At 55.8% G+C, this 24,213-nt stretch overlaps 1 protein-coding gene and 1 long non-coding RNA gene across 22 annotated transcripts; one reads left to right on the top strand and one right to left on the bottom strand.

Annotated features, from left to right (window-relative positions):
* The first annotated feature begins 96 nt into the window (after positions 1-96).
* On the top strand, positions 97-24,133 carry PNPLA6 (patatin like domain 6, lysophospholipase). Of its 21 annotated transcripts, none has more exons than XM_086409513.1 (34): positions 97-178; positions 1,285-1,346; positions 1,683-1,770; positions 1,944-2,026; positions 2,211-2,308; positions 4,281-4,421; positions 4,510-4,669; positions 5,154-5,234; positions 5,449-5,577; positions 5,938-6,018; positions 6,107-6,278; positions 6,831-6,914; positions 7,458-7,567; positions 7,704-7,871; positions 7,959-8,036; positions 13,009-13,214; positions 13,454-13,585; positions 13,661-13,784; positions 14,154-14,267; positions 14,539-14,614; positions 16,825-16,968; positions 17,185-17,248; positions 17,526-17,694; positions 17,888-18,070; positions 18,238-18,356; positions 18,548-18,704; positions 19,009-19,125; positions 19,213-19,282; positions 19,716-19,832; positions 21,628-21,929; positions 23,112-23,228; positions 23,384-23,489; positions 23,591-23,700; positions 23,804-24,133. In XM_086409513.1, the coding sequence occupies exons 2-34, from the start codon at positions 1,344-1,346 to the stop codon at positions 23,906-23,908; spliced, it is 4,008 nt and encodes a 1,335-aa protein (XP_086265639.1). In that variant the 5' UTR covers positions 97-178; positions 1,285-1,343; the 3' UTR covers positions 23,909-24,133. The 21 variants fall into 21 exon arrangements, 18 of the variants coding, with proteins under 18 accessions (XP_086265639.1, XP_086265643.1, XP_086265641.1 ...); XM_086409517.1 differs by lacking the exon at positions 19,716-19,832 and adding an exon at positions 19,513-19,629 and having other exon boundaries at positions 16,828-16,968; XM_086409515.1 differs by having other exon boundaries at positions 16,828-16,968.
* On the bottom strand, positions 6,941-14,244 carry LOC147368648 (uncharacterized). Its single transcript, XR_015166735.1, has 2 exons — positions 14,104-14,244; positions 6,941-7,298 (listed from the first exon to the last, which is right to left on the bottom strand). It is a non-coding gene; the product is annotated as an uncharacterized LOC147368648 (long non-coding RNA).
* Positions 24,134-24,213: the final 80 nt, after the last annotated feature.

Here is a 24,213-nt window from a genome sequence, read left to right on the forward strand (position 1 = left end):
CGCCAACTGGTCGCGGGTCCCTTTAAAGCGTCGCCACACTCCGCGCGACCTTCCAAGCATGGCGAGGGGCGGGGCTGCGGCGCGCCCTACGGTGAATAATTTAAAGGGGCCGCGCCTGCGGCGCTGGGCGGAACGCTAACGGAGTTGGCGAAGGGTGGACCCCAGCTGCGGCTCCTGGGTGAGTCCGGGTTTCCTTGGCACCCGCAGGGACATCCCTTCGCGGGTTGTTAGCGAGCCCTCGGCTTTCCTAAGATCTGTCTTCCGTCTATTCTCGGTATCTCTCGACTTCCTGACTCTTACCCCGCTCCCCCAGCTCCCGGCAGGTGTTTTCGCACCGGTAGCCAGGTGCATCCTCGGGTGGGAGAAGACCAATCCCCTGTGAATTTTCCAGGTACGGTCTCAAGGGCCCAGTGACTACCCCAGATTTCCATTAATCCTCTGAGGTTGCCAAAACAGTCTCAGCTTCCCAGGAAAGTCAGTGATATTCCAGCAGTCTTCAGTATCACGCTCCAACGACTCCAGGGATGTGCCCAACCAGTTCCGATTTTCTCAGTGATAGTCTTACATGCTTCGCAATCTCGATAACTTTCTATCGACCCTTGGTAACTCCAGCGTCCCTGGTTACATCTCCCAGCAATGGTCCCAGCCTCGTTCCCCGAGTCCCATCAGAAAACCCCTAAACTTTACTATTACGTGACAGTAAATCTCCAGCATCAACCAGTAACACTTTGCGAGCCCACTCCACTCCGAGCATCCCAGGATGCTACTGAGACCTCGTCATTGCATCACGACTCCTTGTGAAGGCGCTCCTGGCAGCATTCCAGCGGGAGCCAGGCATCTCCCCAGCCCCATGACTCGGGCCCGGTTTCCCTGGGGTGCGGCATCCAGTGTTCGCAGAGAGTGCAGGGGTGCGGCCTAGGGATCGGGTCAGGATTGATCCTGAAGAGGGGGCCACCTGCTGGAGAAAACCGTGCCCCTTGGGGAACCTGTTCTCTGGCTGCTGATAATAGGTGTCCGACCGGCTGCCCTTTAGCCCCAGGGTGGGGTTGGACGAGTGGGGCGTCAGGCCGGCCTGGTAAGTAAGGAGACCCTGGTGGGGACCCGGGAACCCACCTCACTCCCTAGCTTGGGCCCCGAACTCAATTTGCCCCACCCTCCAGCCGTCCCCAAGCCGGCAGAGAAACCTCCCGGCAGTAAGGGTAAGAAGAGGGCAGGGCTTGCTGCAGGGGAGAGGCGGCCCAGAGTGACGACTTGCCCGGGTTGCTCCGGCTTCTCATTCCCCAGGAGTGCCAGACGTGCAGCCCTGCCTGAAGAAACAGGTGGACGCCCCGCTGCAAACCGGAATGGTAAGGGTTGGAGGTTGTGCGCCTCCGCGGGGACTACGGTTCCCGACGTGCTTAGCGCGCATCAGCGCGGTCCCGCGATAACTAGGCTGCGTCTGTTCAGGCTGAACTACGTTTCCCGGCGTGCACTGCGGGCCGCCGAACCTCCAGAAAGAGTTGACTCCCCCGGGGAGGGAGCCGCGCTGGCCCATTTTGCAGATGGGGACGTCGAGGGCCGAGCCGACTGTGATCTCCGGGGCGGACTTGGCTCCGTTGGATGGAGTCCCAGGCGTCCCGACCCCCGGGGAAGGCTTGGCGGGGCCGGTATGCGATGCGCAGCCTGTGCCGTTCGTCCCGCAGGTGCTGGGCATGATGATCGGGGCTGGGGTCGCGGTTCTGGTCACGGCCGTGCTCATCCTGCTGCTGGTGCGGAGGCTTCGAGTGCCGAGTGAGGACCCGGAGGGCCTTTGGGGGCTGTTGAGGGATGGGAAGGTGAAATGTCTGGGCCCGTGAGTCAGTAGAGATGGGATTTGCTGGAGCCCGCACGCAGCGTCCCCATCTTTCGCCGTGCGGAGTATGCGTATAGCTCAGAATGCCCCTCTCCGCACTTATTATCCCCAGAAGCTCCAGCCCCGGACGGCCCCCGTTACCGATTCCGGAAGAGAGACAAAGTGCTTTTCTATGGCCGGAAGATTATGCGAAAGGTAAGTCTGGGACCCTCTGGGGCTCCTTTTGGCTACACAGAGGCCCTGCCCTTTTCCTAGTTATACTTCTTAGTAAGCCCGCCTCCCTCCTTGATTAAGGGCCTTGGATTTGCCCCCGCCTCCTTAGGGTCTGAACTGACAGTTGATGCATCCCTCTCACTCCCACCCTCCTTAATTCTCCCAGGTGTCACAATCCACTTCTTCCTTAGTGGACGCCTCCGTCTCCACCACTTCCCGCCCACGCATGAAGAAGAAACTTAAGATGCTCAACATTGCCAAGAAGTAAGGCTGTGCTGGATGTACCCGGGGCTATGTTCAGGGCTTTTTGAGTGATCAACCCACACCGAAGCGTGCATCTCAGGCTTCTTTGAACCCTATGGACTGTCTGTCTCAGGAGTCTTTCCACGTCTGTGGAACTGTTTCAGAGCTCTCCCCTACCAGACAGGCTGTTTCTGTTCCTTGAGGGCTCTCTCAGTGATGTTTCTCTACTACAGAAGTATCTATGATTTATGTAATCCCCAGTTACTATCTCTGGCTTTGGTGGCTCAGTGGTAAAGAATCCACCTGCCAATGCAGGAGATGTGGGTTTGATCCTTGGGTTAGGAGATCCTCTGGAGAAGGAAATGGCAACCTACTCCAGTATTCTTGCCTGGAAAATCCCATGAACAGAGGAACCTGGCAGGCTACAATCCATGGGGTCACAAAGAGTCGGACACAAATTAGCAACTAAACAACAACAATGCTATCTTGGACGTCTTGCCTTGGTCAAATCTCCCCACGTGAGAGGGTTTATTCCAGGGTACTCCAGGGTGTTTCTGCGACCTGCTGGAGGGGTTGTCTCTACCTTTTGTTCCCCGGCGGTTATCTCAGCAGTCCCTCTACACCAGAAAGCATCTCTCTATGTCACCTTCATTGCAGTTCTTCTACTACAAGAAGACTACGTCAGGGATTTCTGTTCCCTAGGAGTCATCTCAAGAATCTTTTCACGCTTGAGACAGGAAGGACATCTCAGGACATGTCATCATAAAAGGGCTACCTTGGGGTTTCTGAGCAAGGCCCTCCCAGAGATCGTTCTAAGCTGAGAGCTGGCTGTGGGGTCTCCTGACAATGTAGGGTCTACATGAACGTCTGTCTCAAGTGTTTCTTCACACTGAGGCGCTATGCCAGGGCGGACCACAGTCAGTAGGTGTGCTATCCCATGACTTTCTATGACTTGAGCAGAAGGGCTGTCTCTAGGTCTTCCACAATGAGTTGAGGGTCTGTCCAACTCCTGGGGGGCAGTCTCATTGGCTGCACAGCCTTGAGGAGCTACCCTGATATCACCATGACCTTCAAGGGGCTATCTCACTTCTCTGTGACCTAGATAAGGGCTAGCCCAAGGATCTTCCTGATCAGAAGGGGAACCACTGTGCGATTCCTCTGTTCTGTGGAGTTTAACTCAGTTTGAGCTCATTCTAGAGGATCTATCTTGAGCATTTTGTGACCAGTGGAAGGACTGTCTCAGTAATAACTATGCCTTGCAGGGCAGAGCTATCTGAGGTCCATGATCAGCAGAGGAGCTGTATCTGGATTCTCTGTCTGTAACCAGAGCTATCTCAAGAGCCTCTGTAGCCATCCAAGAGGCTCTCTCGGGGCTGTCTGAGGCTTGGGAGGAAGGGCTATCTCAGGGATTGTTATAAAGAGCAGAGAGGCTGCATCTGGGGTCTTCTGATATAACAGAAGCTACCCCAGGGGTCTGCCTTCATGAGGGAGGCTGTATCAGGAGTCTAATCTGTGATTGCCAGCTGATGGACTATATCTGGAGTGCCGTGATGAACATAGATGATTTTCCTGGGGTCTGCTCGTATCTTGGAAGCTATGTCAGGAGTCTGCCCAATGAGAGGTTCCATCTAGGAAGCCTGTGACTAGTGGAGGGCAACCTCAGAGTTTTACATTAGGGGTCAGCAAGTTTCTTCTTTTTCGGGCCACATCTTAGGCTTTGCAGGCTGCATACAACGGTAATGTAATGACTCAATCCTGCTATTGTATCATTAAAGCAGCCACAGATATGTGTAAATTAATGAATATAGCTGTGTGCCAATAAAACTTTATGGACAAAAAGGAGGTGGCTGGCCTGATTTGGCCAGTGGGCCAGAGTTTGCTGACCCCTGCTCTAAGGACCCCAGGAAGGGCTCTGTGGGGGCAGGAGGATCTGAGGTCTGCCTGAGCCTTCTTCCTGCTCCCCACTGTCCCCATCCCCCTCTCCTGCCACCAGGATCCTGCGCATCCAGAAAGAGGCGCCCACGCTGCAGCGGAAGGAGCCCCCGCCTGCTGTGCTGGAGGCTGACCTGACCGAGGGCGACCTGGCCAACTCCCACCTGCCCTCTGAGGTGCTCTACATGCTCAAGAATGTCCGGTCAGTGTCAGGGTACAGGCAGGGGCGTTGCAGAGCTGGGGCTGACCTGACCTCCTCATATCTACAATTCCCCACCTTCCCTGTCCAGGGTGCTGGGCCACTTTGAGAAGCCACTCTTCCTGGAGCTCTGCCGCCACATGGTCTTCCAGCGGCTCAGTCAGGGTGACTATGTCTTCCGACCTGGCCAGCCGGATGCAAGCATCTATGTGGTACAGGATGGACTCCTGGAGCTCTGTCTGCCGGGGCCTGTGAGTGTACCACCCTGGGGGGCTCTGCAGGGCAACGAGGTGGGCGGCAGGACAAGCATGGGTGCCACGGTCACGGGACAGACAGTGGTTTTGGTCAGCAGGGTTGGTGGTCTTTTTTTTTTTTTTAATTTGGGCCGTGCTGCATGGCTTGCAGAATCTCAGTTCCCTGACCAGGGATCAAATCCAGGCCATGGCAGTGAAAGCACCAAATCCTAAACACTAGACCACCAGGGGACTCCCCAGGTTGGTGGTCCTTATGAGATGTACAGGCAGGAGTCAGGAACGGATGCCCAGGGGCTTCTGGGGTGGTCAGCACAGCCACTGGCTAGTTAGCGATGCTGGTCGGAAGATTCATGGGGTCAGGATGTCAACGATCACCAGGCTACATGAGAATGAGGGCTAGTGGCTTGGTCAGGGGGCAAGATGTGGGTCAGCAGGGTAAGGGCAGCACTGGGCAGTGCTCACCCCACTTTGTGTGTCTCAGGACGGGAAGGAGTGTGTGGTGAAGGAAGTGGTTCCTGGGGACAGTGTCAACAGCCTCCTGAGCATACTGGATGTCATCACTGTGAGTCACCAGTACGGAGGGGTGTGGGGACAGTAGGAGGCCACACCCACCAGACTGGGTAGGAGAGGGTCACCCCAAGAGCCCCCATCTCTGATGGGTCTCTGATGTTTCCAGGGGTCCCTCAAGGAATGGCATTGGGAAGGGGCCAGGGGAAGCAGGCAGGGGGCTCTCACCACCCCGACCTTGACTCTCCTTGTGCCCCCTGTGCCCCCAGGGTCACCAGCACCCACAGCGCACTGTGTCCGCCCGGGCAGCCCGAGACTCCACGGTGCTGCGGCTGCCGGTGGAGGCCTTCTCAGCGGTATTCACCAAGTACCCCGAGAGCCTGGTGCGGGTGGTGCAGGTGAGTGGGCGGTTCACTTCCTTCTATGACCCCCGCCCATCACAGGCTCCTGGGGGCTGGACCCAGCTGCCAAGAGGCGCTCACGATGGGCTTATCAACTCTGAGCAGCCAGACCTCGCCAACTCCTCCTCTGAGCCGCCTCCACCCCATCTTCCCAGGCTTCTGCCACCTGATTGTGGGTTTCTCCCTGGCTCCCATGGCCCTGCCCAGCCCCTTCCTGCTCTGATCTTGACCTCTGACCTTAGCTCCGTCTCCTTCTCCCCATCCATGGCCCCACCTCCAAGTGCTAGGTCCCCACTTTCTCCCGGGGCTCACCCTCTTTCTCCTTGGCCCCCTCCTTTGCCGACCACGCCCCTGAAGATCATCATGGTGAGGCTGCAGCGGGTCACTTTCCTGGCACTTCACAACTACCTGGGACTGACCAATGAGCTCTTCAGCCATGTGAGTTGCCTGCAGAGCACCAGGAGCTGGAGGGGTGAGTGACGCCTGCCTCCCCCGGACATGCCACAAGTATGCCCTCTGCCCCTAGGAGATCCAGCCACTGCGCCTCTTCCCTAGCCCGGGCCTCCCACCCCGCACCAGCCCAGTGCGTGGCTCCAAGCGGATGGTCAGCACCGCGGCCTCAGAGGAGCTGAGGGAGACCCCTGGCCGGCCGTCTGACCCCACTGGGGCCCCACTGCCCGGGACTGGAGGTACCCAAGGTGACCGCTGCCTGGCCCCCAGAAGCTCAGGTTGACCCAGCCTCTGCCCCTCAGTGCCTGTCTCAGTTCCTCAGGGACTCCCACCTAACTTGCCCAGCCCCCCAAAAGTGAAAGTGTTGGTCACTTTAGTCATGTCTGACTCCTTGTGACTTCATGGACTGTAGCCTACCAGGCTCCTCTGTCCATGGAATTCTCCAGGCAAGAATACTGGAGTGGGTAGCTATTTCCTTCTCCAGGGGATCTTCCCGACCCAGGGATCGAACCCAGGTCTCCTGCATTGTAGGCAGATTCTTTACCATCTGAGCCACCACGGAAGCTCTCAGCCCCCCAAGAGCCCTTTCAACTAGGTCTCCAGGTCTGCCTCCTGCCTAGTCCCCCAGAACCCCTGGCCTCAGTCCCATGGGCCCATTGGAATTGCTTTTCCTAGCCCCCCAGTCCCCAGGAACTCTGAGCTGACCCCTCCTCAAGCTCCCTTCAGTTCCCCACCCTCTGATCCTAGCTGTAGACCTGGGGGCTCCGAGGGGCCGCAGCCTAAATATATGTCTCCTCCAGGGGACCCAGTGAAGCCCACATCCCTGGAAACCTCCTCAGCCCCCTTGCTGAGTCGCTGCATCTCCATGCCAGTGGATATCTCAGGTTTGGGGCAGCAGGTGGAGCTGGGAGAGGCTATCAAATATCATTTATTTACTTATTTTTGCCTGCAGTGGGTCTTCGTTGCTGTGCAAGGGGGCTACTCTTCATTGTGGTGCACGGGCTTCTCAGGCAGTGGCGTCTCTTATTGCAAAGCATGGGCTCTAGAGTGTGCACTCAGTAGTTGTAACTTAGTAGTTACTCAGAGGCATGTGGGATCTTCCTGGACCAGGAATAGTACCCTGCATTGGCAGGAGGATTCTTAACCACTGGGTCACCAGGGAAGTCCATCTGCCTGTCTTGATTTTTCTCATCCACGAAATAGGAATATTGGGAGCATTTCTCATGTCTTTTTTTCTGTGGGTCCTTGTTGAGATGGTGCTCTCCGCACTGTAGTGAGAAGGGTTGCAAGGGAGAGAGAGAGGCGATGGATTAGTCCATGTCTTTCCGGCTGCTGCCCGGGATAACGTTACGTAGATAGTGTTTGCTTAGATTCCCACTATGGTTACTCTGATCTTTATTGCATTTATTGCCCCTCATCCACCGCAGGCTTGCAGGGTGGGCCCCGCTCAGACTTCGACATGGCATATGAACGGGGCCGAATCTCTGTGTCCCTGCAAGAAGAGGCCTCAGGAGGGTTCCAGGCAGCCTCAGCTCGGGTAGGGCCTTGCCCTCTTCCCCTGCCCCTGCCTCCTGACTCCAATCCCCTCCTGGAACCCTGGCCTAGCCACAGGTGGAGTCTCCCAAGGAGGAAGGTTTGGGGGGAGCATGGAGGTCACAGACCCTGCCCCACAGACTCCCAGTCAGGAGCCCCGGGAGCAGCCAGCAGGCGCCTGTGAGTACAGCTATTGTGAGGACGAGTCGGCCTCCGGCAGCTGCCCCTTCGGGCCCTACCAGGGCCGCCAGACAAGCAGCATCTTTGAGGCAGCAAAGCAGGAGCTGGCCAAGCTGATGCAGATTGAGGTGGGCAGCCCAGGGCATCTAGGGGACCATGTAAGGGGGGTGGTAGGCATCGCTGGGCTGTCTCAAGCCCCTATCCTTCCTCACCAGGACCCCACCCTTCTGAATAGTCGAGTTCTGCTACATCACGCCAAAGCTGGCACCATCATCGCCCGCCAGGGGGACCAGGTGAGTCTGACCCTTGATCTCTGACCCTGCAGCTCTGACCCGAGACCTCCCCCCTCTCTGATCTCTGATCCTTGCCTTTTCACCTTACATGTAGACCTCTCAGTCTGTGATTTCCAACCCCTGACCTTTGGATCCTATGATTCTGACCCCCAGCCCTCCCTCCCCAAGTCCTGTGGACCTATTTACCTTTCCCCTCCAAACTTGAACCTTTTACACTAGGACCCCCACCCCAAGATCTCTCTTCCCTGCCCTTGGCCATTCCTACAACCTCCATTTTTCTGACCTTCGAAATCTACAACATATTCTGATGCTGTATTTCTTATCCTAGGTCCCTGCTGGGATGGGGGTGGGTGGGGCTCACTAAATGGGTGCGGGTGTGAATCTGGCCTGGAGGCCAGGAACCAGCCCTACGAGCCCCACGAGCTGGATTTCATTGCCCCTTGATGACACGCAGGAGGTGGAGGAAACCACTAATCTGCCCATTCTCCAGATGGGGAAACTGAGGCCCTTTTGTGACATCACAGCTGGGGAGCACAGGGGAGGAGGATTAGAGAGGGAACCAGAGTTGCAGCCCTTGGGTGACCTTGGGTGAATCATATAGAAACTTCTCATCTTTCCCACCTGTGGAATGGGGTCGGGAGTATGTGGCTCATAACTACCTGCAGGAACTGTTGTGAGGATCAAGCAGGAAGTACTCCAGTTCTGAGCTGCTAGGGTGTGTGCAAGGGTGACCAGAGGGAGGTGTGCTGACAGAGGGATGGGGAGGTGACAGTAAGGGTGACATGACTTAAGTGCTGAAACCGCAGCAGCACCCCAGGCTCAGGAGAGGGAGGTCTGCGCTTGGAAGAGGGGATGGCCCAGCTGTTAGCTGGCTGGGCGATGGTGGTTTTTATTTTAATTAGATTCTAGTTGATTTGTTATATCACATGATCATTTTGATTTTATTGTCACTTTGAGCTGCTCAATGCAGAATGGGCTCCTTCCTGCAGAGTACATTTGGTGGCAGTTGTTCAAGGCCCGGCTGAGGAAGTGTGGTCACATCATGGCCCTTGCAGGGGCCCCTGGGCCCTGCTTATCTGGAAACCTCTGCTGGGCTCAACTCAGCCCAGCCCAGCCCAGCCCAGCCCAGCCTGCTAACATACCAGGCTGGTGTGCAACCATCAAAGGCTCCTCAGGGTCTTCAGGACTTTGTTAGGGACAAAGCTGGTCTGCTGTGCCCCTCCCAAAACCATGCACAATGGGCGAGGGGGAGACAGTTTGGCCCACCCCCCTGGGATATTTGGCCACGTGGAGACTTTTTTTTAAGCTTTTCTTGAGTGTTTTTGAGATCAGGTTTTACTTATTTCCTTATTCATTTATCTGGCTGTGTCTGGTCTTAGTTGTGGCACACAGGATCATCCTGCGTCATGTGGGATCTTTTGTTGCGATGCATGGACTCTCTAGTTGTGGTGTGCAGACTCAGTTGCTCCACGGCATGTAGGATCTTAGTTCCCCAACCAGAGATCCAACCTGTGTCCCCTGCATTGCAAAGCGGATTCTTAACCACTGGACCACCAGGCAAGTCCCACAGGGTGACATTATTGATTGGCTTGGGAGGGTGGTACCGTCACCTAATGGCTAGACACCAGGGATGCAAAAGGCACAGGCCAGCCCCCCACAACAGAATTATCCAGTCCAACATGTCAGTAGTGCCAACGTTGAGAAACCTTGCTTTCCATAAACATTTCCCAGAGTATATTTCACGGAACACCCCTATCACAAGGGATCTGAGTGCAACAGGTTTGGGGAACACGGGCTGTTTTAGTCCTTCTTGGAAGTGCCCAGTGAACTCATTAGCATATTCAAAGCTCTGAGAAGTCCTGCAGTTGGGGGGTGGTGAGGAAACATGTTTCCCGATCTGAGGATGAATGGCAGCCTAATAGTAGTCACTCCCATTGTATCCCAAACCCAGGCTGGGAATTCTGTCTTAGAAGGTTCCAGCATGTGTGTATGTCCCCCACCCCTCCCAAGGATCCTTGCAGTGTTTTGGTGCTCATCAGGGCTTTGTGGGGTGTCGTACAGGTTTGTGTGCTGGATGAGGAAGGAACATTTCTGTCTCTAGGCAGTTTCAGTTCCTTACTTAAGAGGGTGGTACAGAGTGGTGTCCAGCTGGGCAGGCTAACCAGAGGGGAGAGGGGTATTTGCTGTATCCCAGGCTTGCTGTGGAGAAGGCAATGGCACCCCACTCCAGTACTCTTGCCTGGCAAATCCCATGGATGGAGGAGCCTGGTGGGCTGCAGTCCATGGGGTCGCTAGGAGTCGGACACGACTGAGCGACTTCACTTGCACTTTTCACTTTCATGCATTGGAGAAGGAAATGGCAACCCATTCCAGTGTTCTTGCCTGGAGAATCCCAGGGATGGAGGAGCCTGGTGGGCTGCCATCTATGGGGTCGCACAGAGTGGGACACGACTGAAGTGACTTAGCAGCAGTAGCAGCAGTTAGCAGGCTTGCTGTAGGGCCAACAAACACCAGCAGGGGTCCCCTGCCCTTGAGAAGCTCACAGATAGACCTTTCACTCAAAGGATGATACAGATTGTTGCTAAATCATATAGGCTTCGTGCTACAAAGGGGATGTCCTCAGTTCTACAACGTCTGATTTAGGCAGAGCAGTGTCTCTGAGGAAGTGACCTCCAGTGAAGTAGGAAGAACAAAGAGAAATTAACTAGGTGCAAGGGGGAGGAAAGAACATTTTAGGCAGAGGGTACAGTTTGTGCAGCTGTCCTGTAGTGGAGCTGTCCCATCTGGAAAACAAAGGAAAACCAACAAGGTTGGAGCAGAACACAGGAATTGAGAACAAAGGGGTTTTTTGTTGTTGTTTTGTTTTGCACCAGTCAGCTTGTGGGATCTCAGTTCCCTGACCAAGGATTGAACCTTGGCTTCAGTAGTGAAAGTGCCAAATGCTAACCACTAGACCACCAGCGAACTCCCCAAAGGGGATTTTTTGTGTGTGTGTGATAATTTTAGAGCTGTAATTCACACATGATACAGTTCACCCATTTGAAGAGTACAATTCAGTGGTTTTTAGTATATTCAGAGTTGTGCAACCATAACCACTGTCGATTTGAGAACATCCCTTTAAAGAGAAACACCACACTCTAAAGCCATCGATCTCCTACCTCCTAACCAGCCGCAGCCCTAAGCAACTACTGATCTTATGTTTCTATAGATTTGCCTGTTCTGGACACTTCATATAAATGGAATCAAACAATATGTGGCCCTTTGTGTCTGGGATTCTTTCCCGTAGTATGATGTTTTCAGGCTTCACCCATGTTGTGGCATGTGTCAGTGCCTTATTCCATTACTGCTGCTGCTAAGTCGCTTCAGTCGTGTCCGACTCTGTGCGACCCCATAGAGGGCAGCCCACCAGGCTCCGCTGTCCCTGGGATTCTCCAGGCAAGAACACTGGAGTGGGTTGCCATTTCCTTCTCCAATGCATGAAAGTGAAAAGTGAAAGTGAAGTCGCTCAGTCATGCCTGACTCTTAGTGACCCCATGGACTGCAGCCTACCAGGCTCCTCTGCCCATGGGATTTTCCAGGCAAGAGTACTGGAGTGGGCTGCCATTGCCTTCTCCGATTCCATTACAGCTGAATACTATTCCATCATAGAAATGAACCACATTTTGGTTCTCAGTTCATCTTCTGATGGACATTGAGTTATTTCCACCTTTTGGCTAGTATGCATAATAGCATGATTCAGGTATGAACATTATGTACACATGTCTGTGTGGATATGTTTTCATTGTGTCCTAGAGTTGAGTTGCTGGGTCATATGGCAACTCTGGAGAAGGAAATGGCAACCCACTCCAGTATTCTTGCCTAGAGAATCCCATGGACAGGAGCTTAGCAGGCTACAGTCCATAGTGTCACAAAGAGTAGGACATGACTTAGCATGCATCATGTGGTGATTTGTAATGTTGAGCATCTTCATAGGATCACTAGCCATTCATACATCCTTTGGAGAAACGTCTATTTGGAGCCTTTGCCCGTTTTTAAAATTGCGTTGTCTTTTTAGTGTGGAGTTGTAAAAATTCTTCACATATTCTGAATAGCAGACCCTTAGCAGATATATGATTTGCAAATGTTTTCTCCTAGCCTGTGGGTTTCCTTTCAGTTGATAGTGCCCTTTGAAGCTCAAAAGTTTTTAACTTGGATGAAGTCCAGTTTATCTGTTTTTCATTTTGTCACTTGGGCTTTTAGTATCATATCCAAGATTCCATTGCGTCCATGGTCCAGTGTGACCATGATTGACTCCTGTGTTTTCTCCTTAGAGTTGTATAGTTTAAGCTCTCACATTCATGTCTTTGATCCATTTTGACATGATGAAAGGTGAGGCTGCAACTTTGTTCCTTTCCATGTAGCTATGCAGTTGCCCAGCACAAGCAAAGAGGACCTAAGCTCAGCCATGCTCCTATGTAGCCGGTCTTCCCAGCCTCTTGCTAACCCTGTTGAAAAGAATTCCTGCCTCTTAATCTGGGCTGCGATGGGTGATCTATTAGTAGTATCTGGCACCCCACTCCATTTGCCTGGAAAATCCCATGGACGGAGGAGCCTGGTAGGCTGCAGTCCATGGGGTCACTAAGAGTCAGACACGACTGAGCGACTTCACTTTCACTTTTCACTTTCATGCATTGGAGAAGGAAATGGAAACCCACTCCAGTGTTCTTGCCTGGAGAATCCCAGGGACGGGGGAGCCTGGTGGGCTGCCGTCTATGGGGTTGCACAGAATCGGACACGACTGATGCGACTTAGCAGCAGCAGCAGCAGCTGTGGGTGCTGAATGGGAATATAAATACATGTGCTGCTCAGCTCAGTGCTATGGAGGGCCTTCACTACCTCCAACTTTTCTTTCCTTAACCTTTTCCGAGCGCACAGACCCGAGCTGTGGGTGGAGTGTTGCCCGGATGCCCATCTCCTGGCCCCTCTCCCACAGGATGTGAGCCTGCACTTTGTGCTGTGGGGCAGTCTGCACGTGTACCAGCGCATGATCGACAAGGCCGAGGACGTGTGCCTGTTCGTGGTACAGCCCGGGGAGCTAGTGGGACAGTTGGCTGTGCTCACCGGCGAGCCCCTCATCTTCACGCTTCGAGCCCAGCGTGACTGCACCTTCCTGCGGATCTCCAAGTCTGACTTCTACGAGTACATCCTGGGCCCGATGTTGGGGCGGGGGTGACTCAGGGGGTCCCCCGACCAACTCCATTCTGCCCTACATGAGGCTATGCCTCTGACCCTCCACACTTTTCAACGGCACTTGAAAAGCCGTTTTCACTTTTTGAGCCCTTCCTGTCCCACCCCCCAGGCCATCACCCAACTCAACACTCCCTATCGGCTGTTCCTGGGCGCCCCCAGGCCCATGCGCCCCTGCCCTTTGCCTGCAGGATCATGCGTGCACAGCCCAGCGTGGTGCTGAGCGCCGCACAAACCGTGGCCGCCAGGATGTCGCCCTTCGTGCGCCAGATGGACTTCGCCATCGACTGGACAGCGGTGGAGGCGGGACGCGCACTGTACAGGTGCAGCCCCCGCCCCTACCTCTTCCTTCAGGTCCTGCCTACCTTCCTACTCTGACACCCGCACCCCCACCGCAGGCAGGGAGACCGTTCAGACTGCACCTACATCGTGCTCAACGGGCGGCTGCGTAGTGTCATTCAGAGGGGCAGCGGCAAAAAAGAGCTGGTGGGCGAGTACGGCCGCGGGGATCTCATAGGAGTGGTGAGCGTGGCCCCACCCACTGATCTCTAACCTCTTCCAGTCCAGGTTCCCCCCACCCCCAACATATATTTCATCCCGGGCAACAGGATGGGGCACTAAACGCGCAGCACCCCCCCACCCCCCGCCTCTAACCTTCTGTACTCCACTTTCTCCAACTGCTTTCCATGGGGCGGGGAGATGGGGGCAACCTCATCAGCGTAGTGAGGGACCCTCACCCGTTGTGGCACCCTCTCCTGGCCTCTCTTTCCCCGAGCTCGGAGATGGATAGCGAGGCTTCGTTCCGCCTTCTGTCTGCACCCACAGTCGGTCTTCCCCTTACCTATCAGCCTCCTGGCTCATTCAGCCCTGGTCACACACGCGATCCCCTAGGTGGAGGCGCTGACAAGGCAGCCACGTGCCACGACGGTGCACGCGGTGCGCGACACAGAGCTGGCCAAACTCCCCGAGGGCACCCTGGGCCACATCAAACGTCGATACCCGCAGGTGCAGCTCGTTGGGCTGGGGGCTGTTCTCCTAATGGAGGTGGGACAGATGAGTGGGGGTGTGGCCCTAGAGAGGGCGGGGCCTAATGGGTGGGGAGGGGGTTCGGGTGCAGATGGAGCCCTAGGGAGGAGCTGAAGCCTCCAAGTGAGGGGCGGGGCTCGTGGGGTGGGGCCCAGGTAACGGACCCAGGCGCCCTGGTCAAGGAGGAAAAGGTGGTACTCGCAGAGTTGCTCCTGCAGTCTAACTGGACCGCCGGCCTCCAACGCCCCAGGTCGTGACCCGCCTCATCCACCTGCTGAGTCAGAAGATTCTGGGGAATTTGCAGCAGCTGCGAGGACCCTTCCCAGGTGGGAGCCTGCAAGCGCCCGGGAATACTGAGGGATGTAGTCCAACGCCGCAGAACGTGCTGGGGGAGGGAGCCTTGAGCCTAGGGCATGCTGGGAGATGGAGTCCGGCGTATAACCTGCTCTGGGTGGAGCTTGAAGCAGGAAATGGCAATCCGAGTTCTAGTGCATGCTGGGGGATGAAGTTCGGGTTCCTGGGCATGCCGGGAAACGGAGTCCTGGAGCCAGGGCTGCTTCAGTTCAGTTCAGTCGCTCAGTCGTGTCCGACTCTTTGCGACCCCATGAATCGCAGCACGCCAGGCCTCCCTGTCCATCACCAACTCCCGGAGTTCACCCAAACTCATGTGCATCGAGTCGGTGATGCCATCCAGCCACCTCATCCTCTGTCGTCCCCTTCTCCTCCTGCCCCCAATCCCTCCCAGCATCAGGGTCTTTTCCAATGAGTCAACTCTTCGCATGAGGTGGCCAAAGAGTTTCAGCCTCAGCATCAGTCCTTCCAATGAACACCCAGGACTGGTCTCCTTTAGGATGGATGTTAGTGGAATCTAAAGCGTCAGTCATGACGAGAGGTGGGCGTCTTAGGGGCAGCCCGGTTCTGGGTGTCAGAGCTGGCTGGAGGATGGAGTCCACCTACTAGAAAAGGAAGGCCTAGAGTAACGTGTGCTGGGAAGTGTAGTTTGTGGGGTGGTGTTTGGGGCCTAGGGTATATTGGAAAGTGACTTCAATAGGTTACCAACATGGTGGGAGATGTGGTTCCTGGTCCTGGTGGATGCTGGGAGTTGTATTTCTCAGTTTCAGTGCATGCTGGGAGGTGTGGTTCCCTTCCAGGGCATACTGGGAGGTGAATTTTCCCAGGTAGGATACACTGGGAAGTGGTCGGATATGAGGCGTGCAGAAATATGGGCCCGAGGTTTTCAATTATGGTGACCTGACCCTGGACTAGCCTAGGCAACCTCTACTTTCCTTTTTCGCCTGGGGGCTTCTGCCCAGTCAGCCCTGACACCTGGATCTCTGGGGTGGGGCCAAGGTGAGCCATGGCAACGAATCATCCCTACACCCAGAGTCTTCCCCGACAGACTTTCCCCCTAGTCCTACACTCTGTGCCCAAGTACACTTTCACTCCCACTCTGCTGGCAGGACACCCTTGATGTGATTCTGGGGCAGCTATGGGGCAGGGACTTTAAAAATCTCAGACCCCTGAGAACCTCTCCGTGATGCTACGAAGACAGTTTCTAGTGAGCATCTAGTGTGTGCTGGGCATCCTGCAGTGTGCAGGGTGGTGGGAAAGTACACAAGACAGACAAAGCCCCTAGAATGGCTTATGGCTTGGCTTGCAAGATAACAGTTTTTAAAATACAAAGAAAGAGTACAATGTCAGTTAAGGTACTTTGTAGAAAACAAAAGAGAGTCTTGCTGGGGCGTGACTAACCTAAGGAGGCAGGCTTTTCTGAGGACAATGAGCAGAGACTTGATAAATGAGATGGGACAAGACAAGACTCCGAAAGGGTTTGGTGGTGTTGAAACACTTTAAGGGGGAAAGTGAGTGAGGGGGAGGAATGGGCCAGGGCAAGTCTTGTAGCAACCAGAAAGGCATTTGAACTTGTTTAGATTGTTATAATCTGAGCAAACTCTGGGAGATAGTGAAAGACAGGAAAGCCTGGCATGCTGCAGTTTTTGGGGTCCCAAAGAATCGGACATGACTTAGCAACTGAACGACAACAAAACTGTTATAGGAATTGGTGGAGAAGAGGCAGTGAGAGGTCTGATCAAGAGATGGGGGTCGATGTTTTAGTCTAAGGTGTATGCAGAGAAGCTGAGATGCAATAGGTGGGTCAGAAACATCTTTATCTCAGTCTAGTTCTGTGTTCAAGTCCTCTTAGTGGACAGAGACACCCCCCGCCCCGCCCCGCCCAGGCGAGAATGGGTAGGGGCACAGATCAAGTCCATGTAGGCAGAGTGGAAAACAGAAAGGGTTATACAGTTGTGTAATGGATCCCCCTGAGGAGACTGGGCCAAAACTGAGGGTCAGATAACCACATCTTATCAAGGACAGTGGTTGAGGCTGTGGGACGAGGATTGAGACCATGATCTTCAGTATGGCGTCACTAAGCCTCAGCTGAGGGACAAGGAGAAGGGATTTCTGAGAAGGTAGGGGAGAGCTGACCTTTCCAAACACAGGACCGCACAGCAAATACCATCCTTTGGGGTCTCAGCAGGCTCGGGACTAGGTGTCCCCCCTCACTCGGAGCTCACCAACCCCGCCAGCAACCTGTCAACAGTGGCAGTGCTACCTGTGTGTGCCGAGGTGCCCATGGTGGCCTTCATGCTGGAGCTGCAGCACGCTCTGCAAGCCATTGGTCAGTCGTGGGCAAGGGCAGGCCTTTGGTCTGCGTGGGGCAAGGCGAGTGTGGGTGGGGCATTGGTCAAGGAATGGAAATGCCTTGGTGGGTCAGGGTTGGGGTGGAGCTGGAACAAGGCCCTGTAAGCCAAGTAGGTGGTATTCTCTCATGGGAGAGGCCCCACCTCTGTTGGCCCAGGTTCCTAAACACCCTTCCTCACTCATCCATCTCCAGGCCCCACGCTCCTCCTCAACAGTGACATCATCCGGGCCCGCCTGGGGGCCTCTGCACTGGACAGGTGTGTGTTGGGGTATGGGGACGGGGAGCACAGGGATGAGCTCAGAACGTAGGATTCCTTCAGTTTCATTTGAGTTCTAGGCTGTGAAACAAGGAGCGTGGGCCCCCATCCCTCTGGCCACTGGGGAGACAGTGGGGTGAATTGGTCCCTAGAGGATGCAGTCATGTCTAGGCCTTGAATGTCCACATCCACGTCCCCACAGCAGTGGAGCTACATGGTCTCTGAGGGCAGGGACCCCTGACCAGCCCCAAGATGACCCTCCCCACTCCCACCCTAGCATCCAAGAATTCCGGCTGTCAGGGTGGCTGGCCCAGCAGGAGGACACGCACCGCATCGTGCTCTACCAAACAGACACATCGCTGACGCCCTGGACTGTGCGCTGCCTGCGTCAGGCTGACTGCATCCTCATCGTGGGGCTGGGCGACCAGGAGCCCACACTTGGCCAGGTCCGGAGACCAGGCACAGTGACCCCCATCCCTGGGATCCCGCCCCAGGCCCTTGGGTGCCTGTGCCGGGCCATGTGCACCTTCACCATTGGGGCTAGGTGACCAGGAACCCAGGGGGCCAGGTGTGGGGGGCGAGGAGGAAACCACCGGTGAGAGTGACTTCAGTCCTCCTCACTCCCACCCCCCCATGCAGCTGGAGCAGATGCTGGAGAACACGGCAGTGCGCGCCCTCAAGCAGCTGGTCCTGCTGCACCGCGAGGAGGGCGCAGGCCCCACACGCACTGTGGAATGGCTCAACATGCGCAGCTGGTGCTCGGGACACCTGCATCTGCGCTGTCCGCGCCGCCTCTTCTCACGCCGCAGCCCGGCCAAGCTGGTGAGGGGTGCTGTGGGGCGCAGGTCCACTGGCAGAACCCTTCGGGGGCGTGGCTAGTGGAGGGGCATGGCTTAGAGGCCAGAGGGGCGTGGCGGTGTGTTGAAGGTCCAGAGGGTGCCTCTTACACCCCCATCCTTATACGCCGTGTCTCTCTCCCCTCATACCAGCACGAGCTCTATGAGAAGGTTTTCTCGAGGCGCGCAGACCGGCACAGCGACTTCTCCCGCCTGGCGCGGGTGCTCACGGGCAACACCATCGCCCTGGTGCTGGGCGGGGGCGGAGCTAGGTGAGGGGTGCGGTCAGTGCCGGCACGGGCGGGACCAGGTGCCTTGAGGGGTGGAACTGACTCCTTGAGCAGGATCCCACAGGGACTCGGCTAGCACAACGTTCCTTGCTGGTGGGGGAGACTGGAGGAGATTCCTGGGGGTGGGGCTTAGGGGATCCCCAGCAAGTCACTGAGTCTCCTCCACCGTGCAGGGGCTGCTCACACATCGGGGTGCTGAAGGCATTAGAGGAGGCGGGGGTCCCCGTTGACCTGGTGGGTGGCACGTCCATCGGCTCCTTCATCGGGGCCCTGTACGCCGAGGAGCGGAGCGCCAGCCGCACTAAACAGCGGGCCCGGGAGTGGGCTAAGGTGTGCGTTATGGGGAAGGGGTGGGGAGGTGATGGGGAAGGGTCCCCCCACCCCAGGAGCACCCTGAAAAACCTGACCTCAGAGGGGCTTCTGGACTTCTCCTGACCCTCCCTGACTTAATCCTGTGAAGCCCATCCAGATGCTTATAGAGATACCTCCAGGACCTTGGATGACCCCTGTGACTTCCAGGCTAGTGATCCTAGCCCCCAGCTCCCAGCTAGAACAATCAAGAGCCTTAAAGACCTACTAGTCAGTGACCCCCCAAGTAACTCCTGTTTGACCCCAGCTCGCTCCTCACCCCTAGAGCATGACTTCGGTGCTGGAGCCCGTACTGGACCTCACCTACCCCGTCACCTCCATGTTCACGGGGTCAGCCTTCAACCGCAGCATCCACCGTGTCTTCCAGGACAAGCAGATCGAGGTACATACTTCCCCCATGCCCCCCCCACCCCCACCCCTCCCCATAGGCGTCCCCAGTCCTCCTGGATCGAGGTTCCTTTTCCTGCAGGACCTGTGGCTGCCATACTTCAATGTGACCACGGATATCACCTCCTCAGCCATGCGTGTCCACAAAGATGGTGCGTGCCCCCAGGCGGCCCAACCACAACCACTGGGGCCGTTTGGGGAGTGGGTGCTGGGGGGGCAGCCAAGTTGTTAACATGAGTGACCATCCCTCCTGGCCTGATTGCTGAGCACTAACCGTCACCCACTAATGCCCCAGAGGGCCCCAGGTATGTCTGTCCTGGGGAGGGCGGGGGGGTTGGGAGACTTGTCGGGCGCCTCACCCCCTCACCCCCCGTCCCCGCAGGCTGCGTGTGGCGCTACGTCCGGGCCAGTGCCTCCTACTGCCCCTACCTGCCCCCGCTCTGCGACCCCAGGGACGGGCACCTGCTGGTGGATGGGTGCTTCGTCAACAACGTGCCAGGTCAGCGAGCCCACGGGGCTGGCCGGGCCTCTGAGTGCGTCTGAGTGTGCCTGTGCGTGTCTGTGTCTGTGTGTCCCGCTGGGCAGGCTCCCTGTGGCGATACGTGCGTGCCAGCATGACTCTCTCGGGCTACCTGCCGCCGCTGTGCGACCCCAAGGATGGGCACCTCCTCATGGACGGCGGCTACATCAACAACCTGCCAGGCAAGTAGCCACCTGCTCATCCCCCTGTGTGGACACACAGGCGAGCTCACAGCTGGTATGTGCTTGTGTAGGATGCACGCATGTGCTGTGCTGGACATGCACGTACACACACAAATGGGTGGGGTGCCTCCACCACCAGCTTTCTCTCACACCTGCTGACTTGAAGCATGCAGACAAGAGACAGGGGCATTTGCAACTTAAAATTCCATACACACAGAAGCGTGCAAACACAAGTAGACACCTATGCTGGCTACACAGACGCTTGAGGTCCCATAAGCCAGGGATCCACACAGTTCGCCTGCACACCAAGTTCAGCCCCCTGCCTGATTTTATAAATAAAGTTTTATTGGCACACAGCCACTCCCAGTCATTAACCTTTTGTCTGTGGCTGTGTCTGTGCAGCAGAGTCAAATAATTGCATCAGAGACCACACGGCCTAAAAAGCCAAAATAATTTTTCCTCTGGCCTTTTATGGTTTGCCAACTCTGGCACAGGCAGTCCAAATAGATACATGCACTCACACAACCACATTCACGTGAGCAGGTGTGTACAAACTCTGATGGACAGGCATGCTTGGACGCACAAGGAAACATACACAGACGTTGATCTAGGGCCATGTGAAAGGAATACAAACAGTACTGGGTGTGTGTACAGAGGTATACCCCACCCAGAGGTGGGTGTATTCACAAACATACAGACAAGAGTTGCATATATCTGATAAGGGTGCATACGGCACGCGTGCACACACAAAAACTTGTGAGGGACACAAGCAGTCTGATGGAGACTCAGGTGTCTTTGGGGAATGGGCGTGGCTATAGGCCCTGTCCATAGGCACCCCCACACACAGGGACCCTCAGTGGGGCACACAGACTGTGACCACAGCACCCCACACACACTGTGCCATCACCCCACCCCTTCCCCTATCCATCCTGCTCCCCTGAATCTCCTTGAACCAGCTCTTTGTTGTCTTGCCTCAGTCTTGAGGTCTCTTATTCTACCTGGATTCTCTATCCTTCCATATCTCTGGCCACTGATCTCTGTCTCTCTCTCCCACCTGTCTCTGTTGCTGTCTCTGGTCCCCTGTGTTTCTCTTCCCTTGGCTGTGTCTCCTGGTGTCTTTTTTTGTTTTTAGCTGCTCTGGGTCTTCATTGTGGTATGTGGGCTCTTTGGTGAGGTATTTAGACCTTCTCTAGTTGCAGTGCAATGGGGCTTCTCCAGTTGTGGCACAAGGGCTTAGTTGCCCTGCAGCATGTGGGATCTTAGTTTCCTAACCAGGAATCGAACTCATGTCCCTTGCATTGGAAGGTGGATTCTTAACCACTGGACCAACAGGGAAGTCCCTCTCTGGGTGTCTTTACTCCCACATCTCCCTGTCAGTTTCCTTCCACCACTGTCTCCCTGCATCTCGGACCCACTGTCTGTTTCCATGACTGATCCCTTCACCTTTCTTTCCTGATGTCCTTACTATACTCTCTCTCTGTGTCACTCTCCTTCCATGTCTCTGTTCCCCATGCATCTGACTTCGTGTGTCTTTCCCCAGTGATTTTGTCCCTGTGCTCCATCTTCTCCATTCCCTTGGCCCTGGTTCCCCAAACCCCAAAGCTCCAACACCCAACCCCACTTCCCACACATCATCAGCCTCTACATCCATCCATACATACCCCTTTGCATGCCTACATGTCGTTCACATGGTTTTTTAGCATGACCATGTGAGTGATGGTGTTTGTGGGACTGGATTGATCTTCCCTGCCCTGGTACTGGTGGGGAGCCCCCAGCTGACTCCCTGGCCCCACAGCGGACATCGCCCGCAGCATGGGTGCCAAGACAGTCATCGCCATCGACGTGGGGAGCCAGGACGAGACAGACCTTAGCACATATGGGGACAGCCTGTCTGGCTGGTGGCTTCTGTGGAAGCGGCTGAATCCCTGGGCAGACAAGATCAAGGTTCCAGATATGGCAGAGATCCAGTCTCGCCTGGCCTACGTGTCCTGCGTGCGACAGCTGGAGGTTGTGAAGTCCAGCTCCTACTGTGAGTACCTGCGCCCACCCATCGACTGCTTCAAGACCATGGACTTCGGGAAGTTCGACCAGATCTATGTGAGTTGGTGAGAGCCACCTGGTGACAGTGTGGTGGGCCGGTAGACCTTTACTTCTGAAAGCCCAAAACCACAGAAGGGGAAATAGTCTAGGGCTTTGTTTGGGATCTGGGGGGAATAGAACGATAATCCATTAGTGATGTCTACAATGAGTGTCACAAGGGGGCGTGGCTGCACATGCGCTATATATGAACTACCAGGCAAGTTGCGCGGCCTGAAGCACAGTGTAGAGATTTCTAACACCATTTCTGTGTTGGTGGGAATAAACACCATGGTCAGTTAGTAATGTCTGCCACAGGTTTGTGATGCACTGAATGCAGCAGTGTGTAATGTGCCACTGGTCCAGAAAAATGGATCTTAGTGCATGCCAAGAGAAAATGGTCAGTAGCTGGGGACTTCCCTGGTCCAGTGGTTAAGATTCAGAGCTTCTGCTCCAGGGGGCGTGGGTTCAGTTCCTGGCTGGGGAACTGTGATCCTGCCTGCCACATAGTGCAGCCAAAAAGAGAAAAAAGAAAGCATCAGTAGCTGCCTGTCCAGTGCGCTGAGTAAAAAATGTTTGATGCCCTTTCCAGGCTCACTGGGAAGGCAAGCCATGATGGATTAGTGATGTCTGTAGTGGGCATGGGAGATGGTGATATTTAGGGGTATAGCACATATTTGCAAGGGCTTCCCTGGTGGCTCAGATGGTAAAGAATCTGCCCACAGTGCCAGAGAGCCAGGTTCCATCCCTGGGTCAGGAAGATCCCCTGGAGAAGGGAATGGCTACCCACTCCAGTATTCTTGCCTGGAGAATTTCATGGACAGTGGGGACTGGTGGGCTACCGTCCATGGGGTCACAAACAGTCGAACATGACTGAACGACTAATACTTATTTGTAGAGCTTGAAATAAGCTTACACACTGCCACCTGTCCTTTGACACTTGACACACTCCGTGGGGCTGAGTTGGGAAAGAAATGTGCTAAGACAGATTAGTAATGTTTGGTAGGGGCACAGGATCACAGGACATGGGGGTGAGTGTGCTAAGTACACCCAAGTCTGAACTTTATGTAGTCTCAAATGCCAGCTCCTACAGAGCAGCAGGCTTCTGAGGGGCCAGGGGAGGAGCAGGCATGGTGGGGATAAGCAGAGAGGAACATTCTGGGGGTTGCACACATGGCCCCAAGCCCCCTTCATTTCCTGCAGGATGTGGGCTACCAGTATGGATCGACCGTCTTTGGGGGCTGGAGCCGGGGCGACATCATTGAAAAGATGCTCACAGACCGGTGGTCTGCCGACCTGAACGAGAGCCGCCGTGCAGACGTAAGCTTGCGCCTTCCTCCATCAGCAGGGCCCCTCTGACAACAGATTCCCCCCCAACCCCAGTTCCCTCTGGACCCCGGCCCACCCCACCCCCACCCCCCCGAACACACACACCTCAGATGACCGCCGAGAGCCTCATCCACATTACCCGGCAGGTGCTCGCCTTCCCCAGCTCTGGCTTCACCGACTTGGCGGAGATAGTGTCCCGGATCGAGCCGCCCACCACGAGCTACGTTTCGGTTTCCGACGGTTGTGCTGATGGTGAGGGACCGAGGGCCACCCTAGGAGGGTGGGGATGATGTACGTGGCCGGAGAGGTCAGACCAGTCCTGAGCCGCGTTAACTTCACCCACGCCATTCCAGGGGAGGAGTCGGACTGTCTGACCGAGTACGAGGAGGACGCGGGCCCCGAGTGCTCACGGGACGAAGGGGGGTCTCCGGAGGGCGCAAGCCCCAGCACTGCCTTGGAGATGGTGAGAGGAGGATGGCCCGGGCCCCCCTCCCCACCGCCCGCGCAGTGGGGAGACTCTGCTGACGTGCCCCCCCCCGGCCTGGGCTGTGTGATGACACATGCAGGGCGTGGGGGGCCACCCCTTGTCCCCACAGGAGGAGGAGAAGTCGATCCTCCGGCACCGGCGCTGGCTGCCGCAGGAACCCTCCAGCCCTGCTGCAGATACCTGAGGACCTCCAGAGGGGTCCCTGCCTTGAGCTAGACAAGGGGTGAGCCCTATGGGGGTGGCTCACTCCCCCTCTGCCTGCTGCTATGCCTGTGACCCTTTGGGTCCCCCTTGACCCCCAGGGCCCACACACTGGACTGGCCTGTCCCCCCTCCCTGGCATGGGGGAGGGGCAGCACTGCACTGATGACCCTCGATCAGTCACACCAATAAACCTTCCCCTCTTGGAAGTGGCCTTATGTCATCTTTGGGTTTAGGGGGCACCTCACTCCGCCTTCCATGCTCAGGATGGCGGAGGCTGGCACTGAAA

The sequence above is a fragment of the Bos grunniens genome, chromosome 7, assembly GCF_055505025.1.
Source record: "Bos grunniens cultivar Pamir isolate PY7600 chromosome 7, Bosgru_T2T1.0, whole genome shotgun sequence".
In the NCBI taxonomy this organism is placed as follows: Eukaryota; Metazoa; Chordata; class Mammalia; order Artiodactyla; family Bovidae; genus Bos; species Bos grunniens.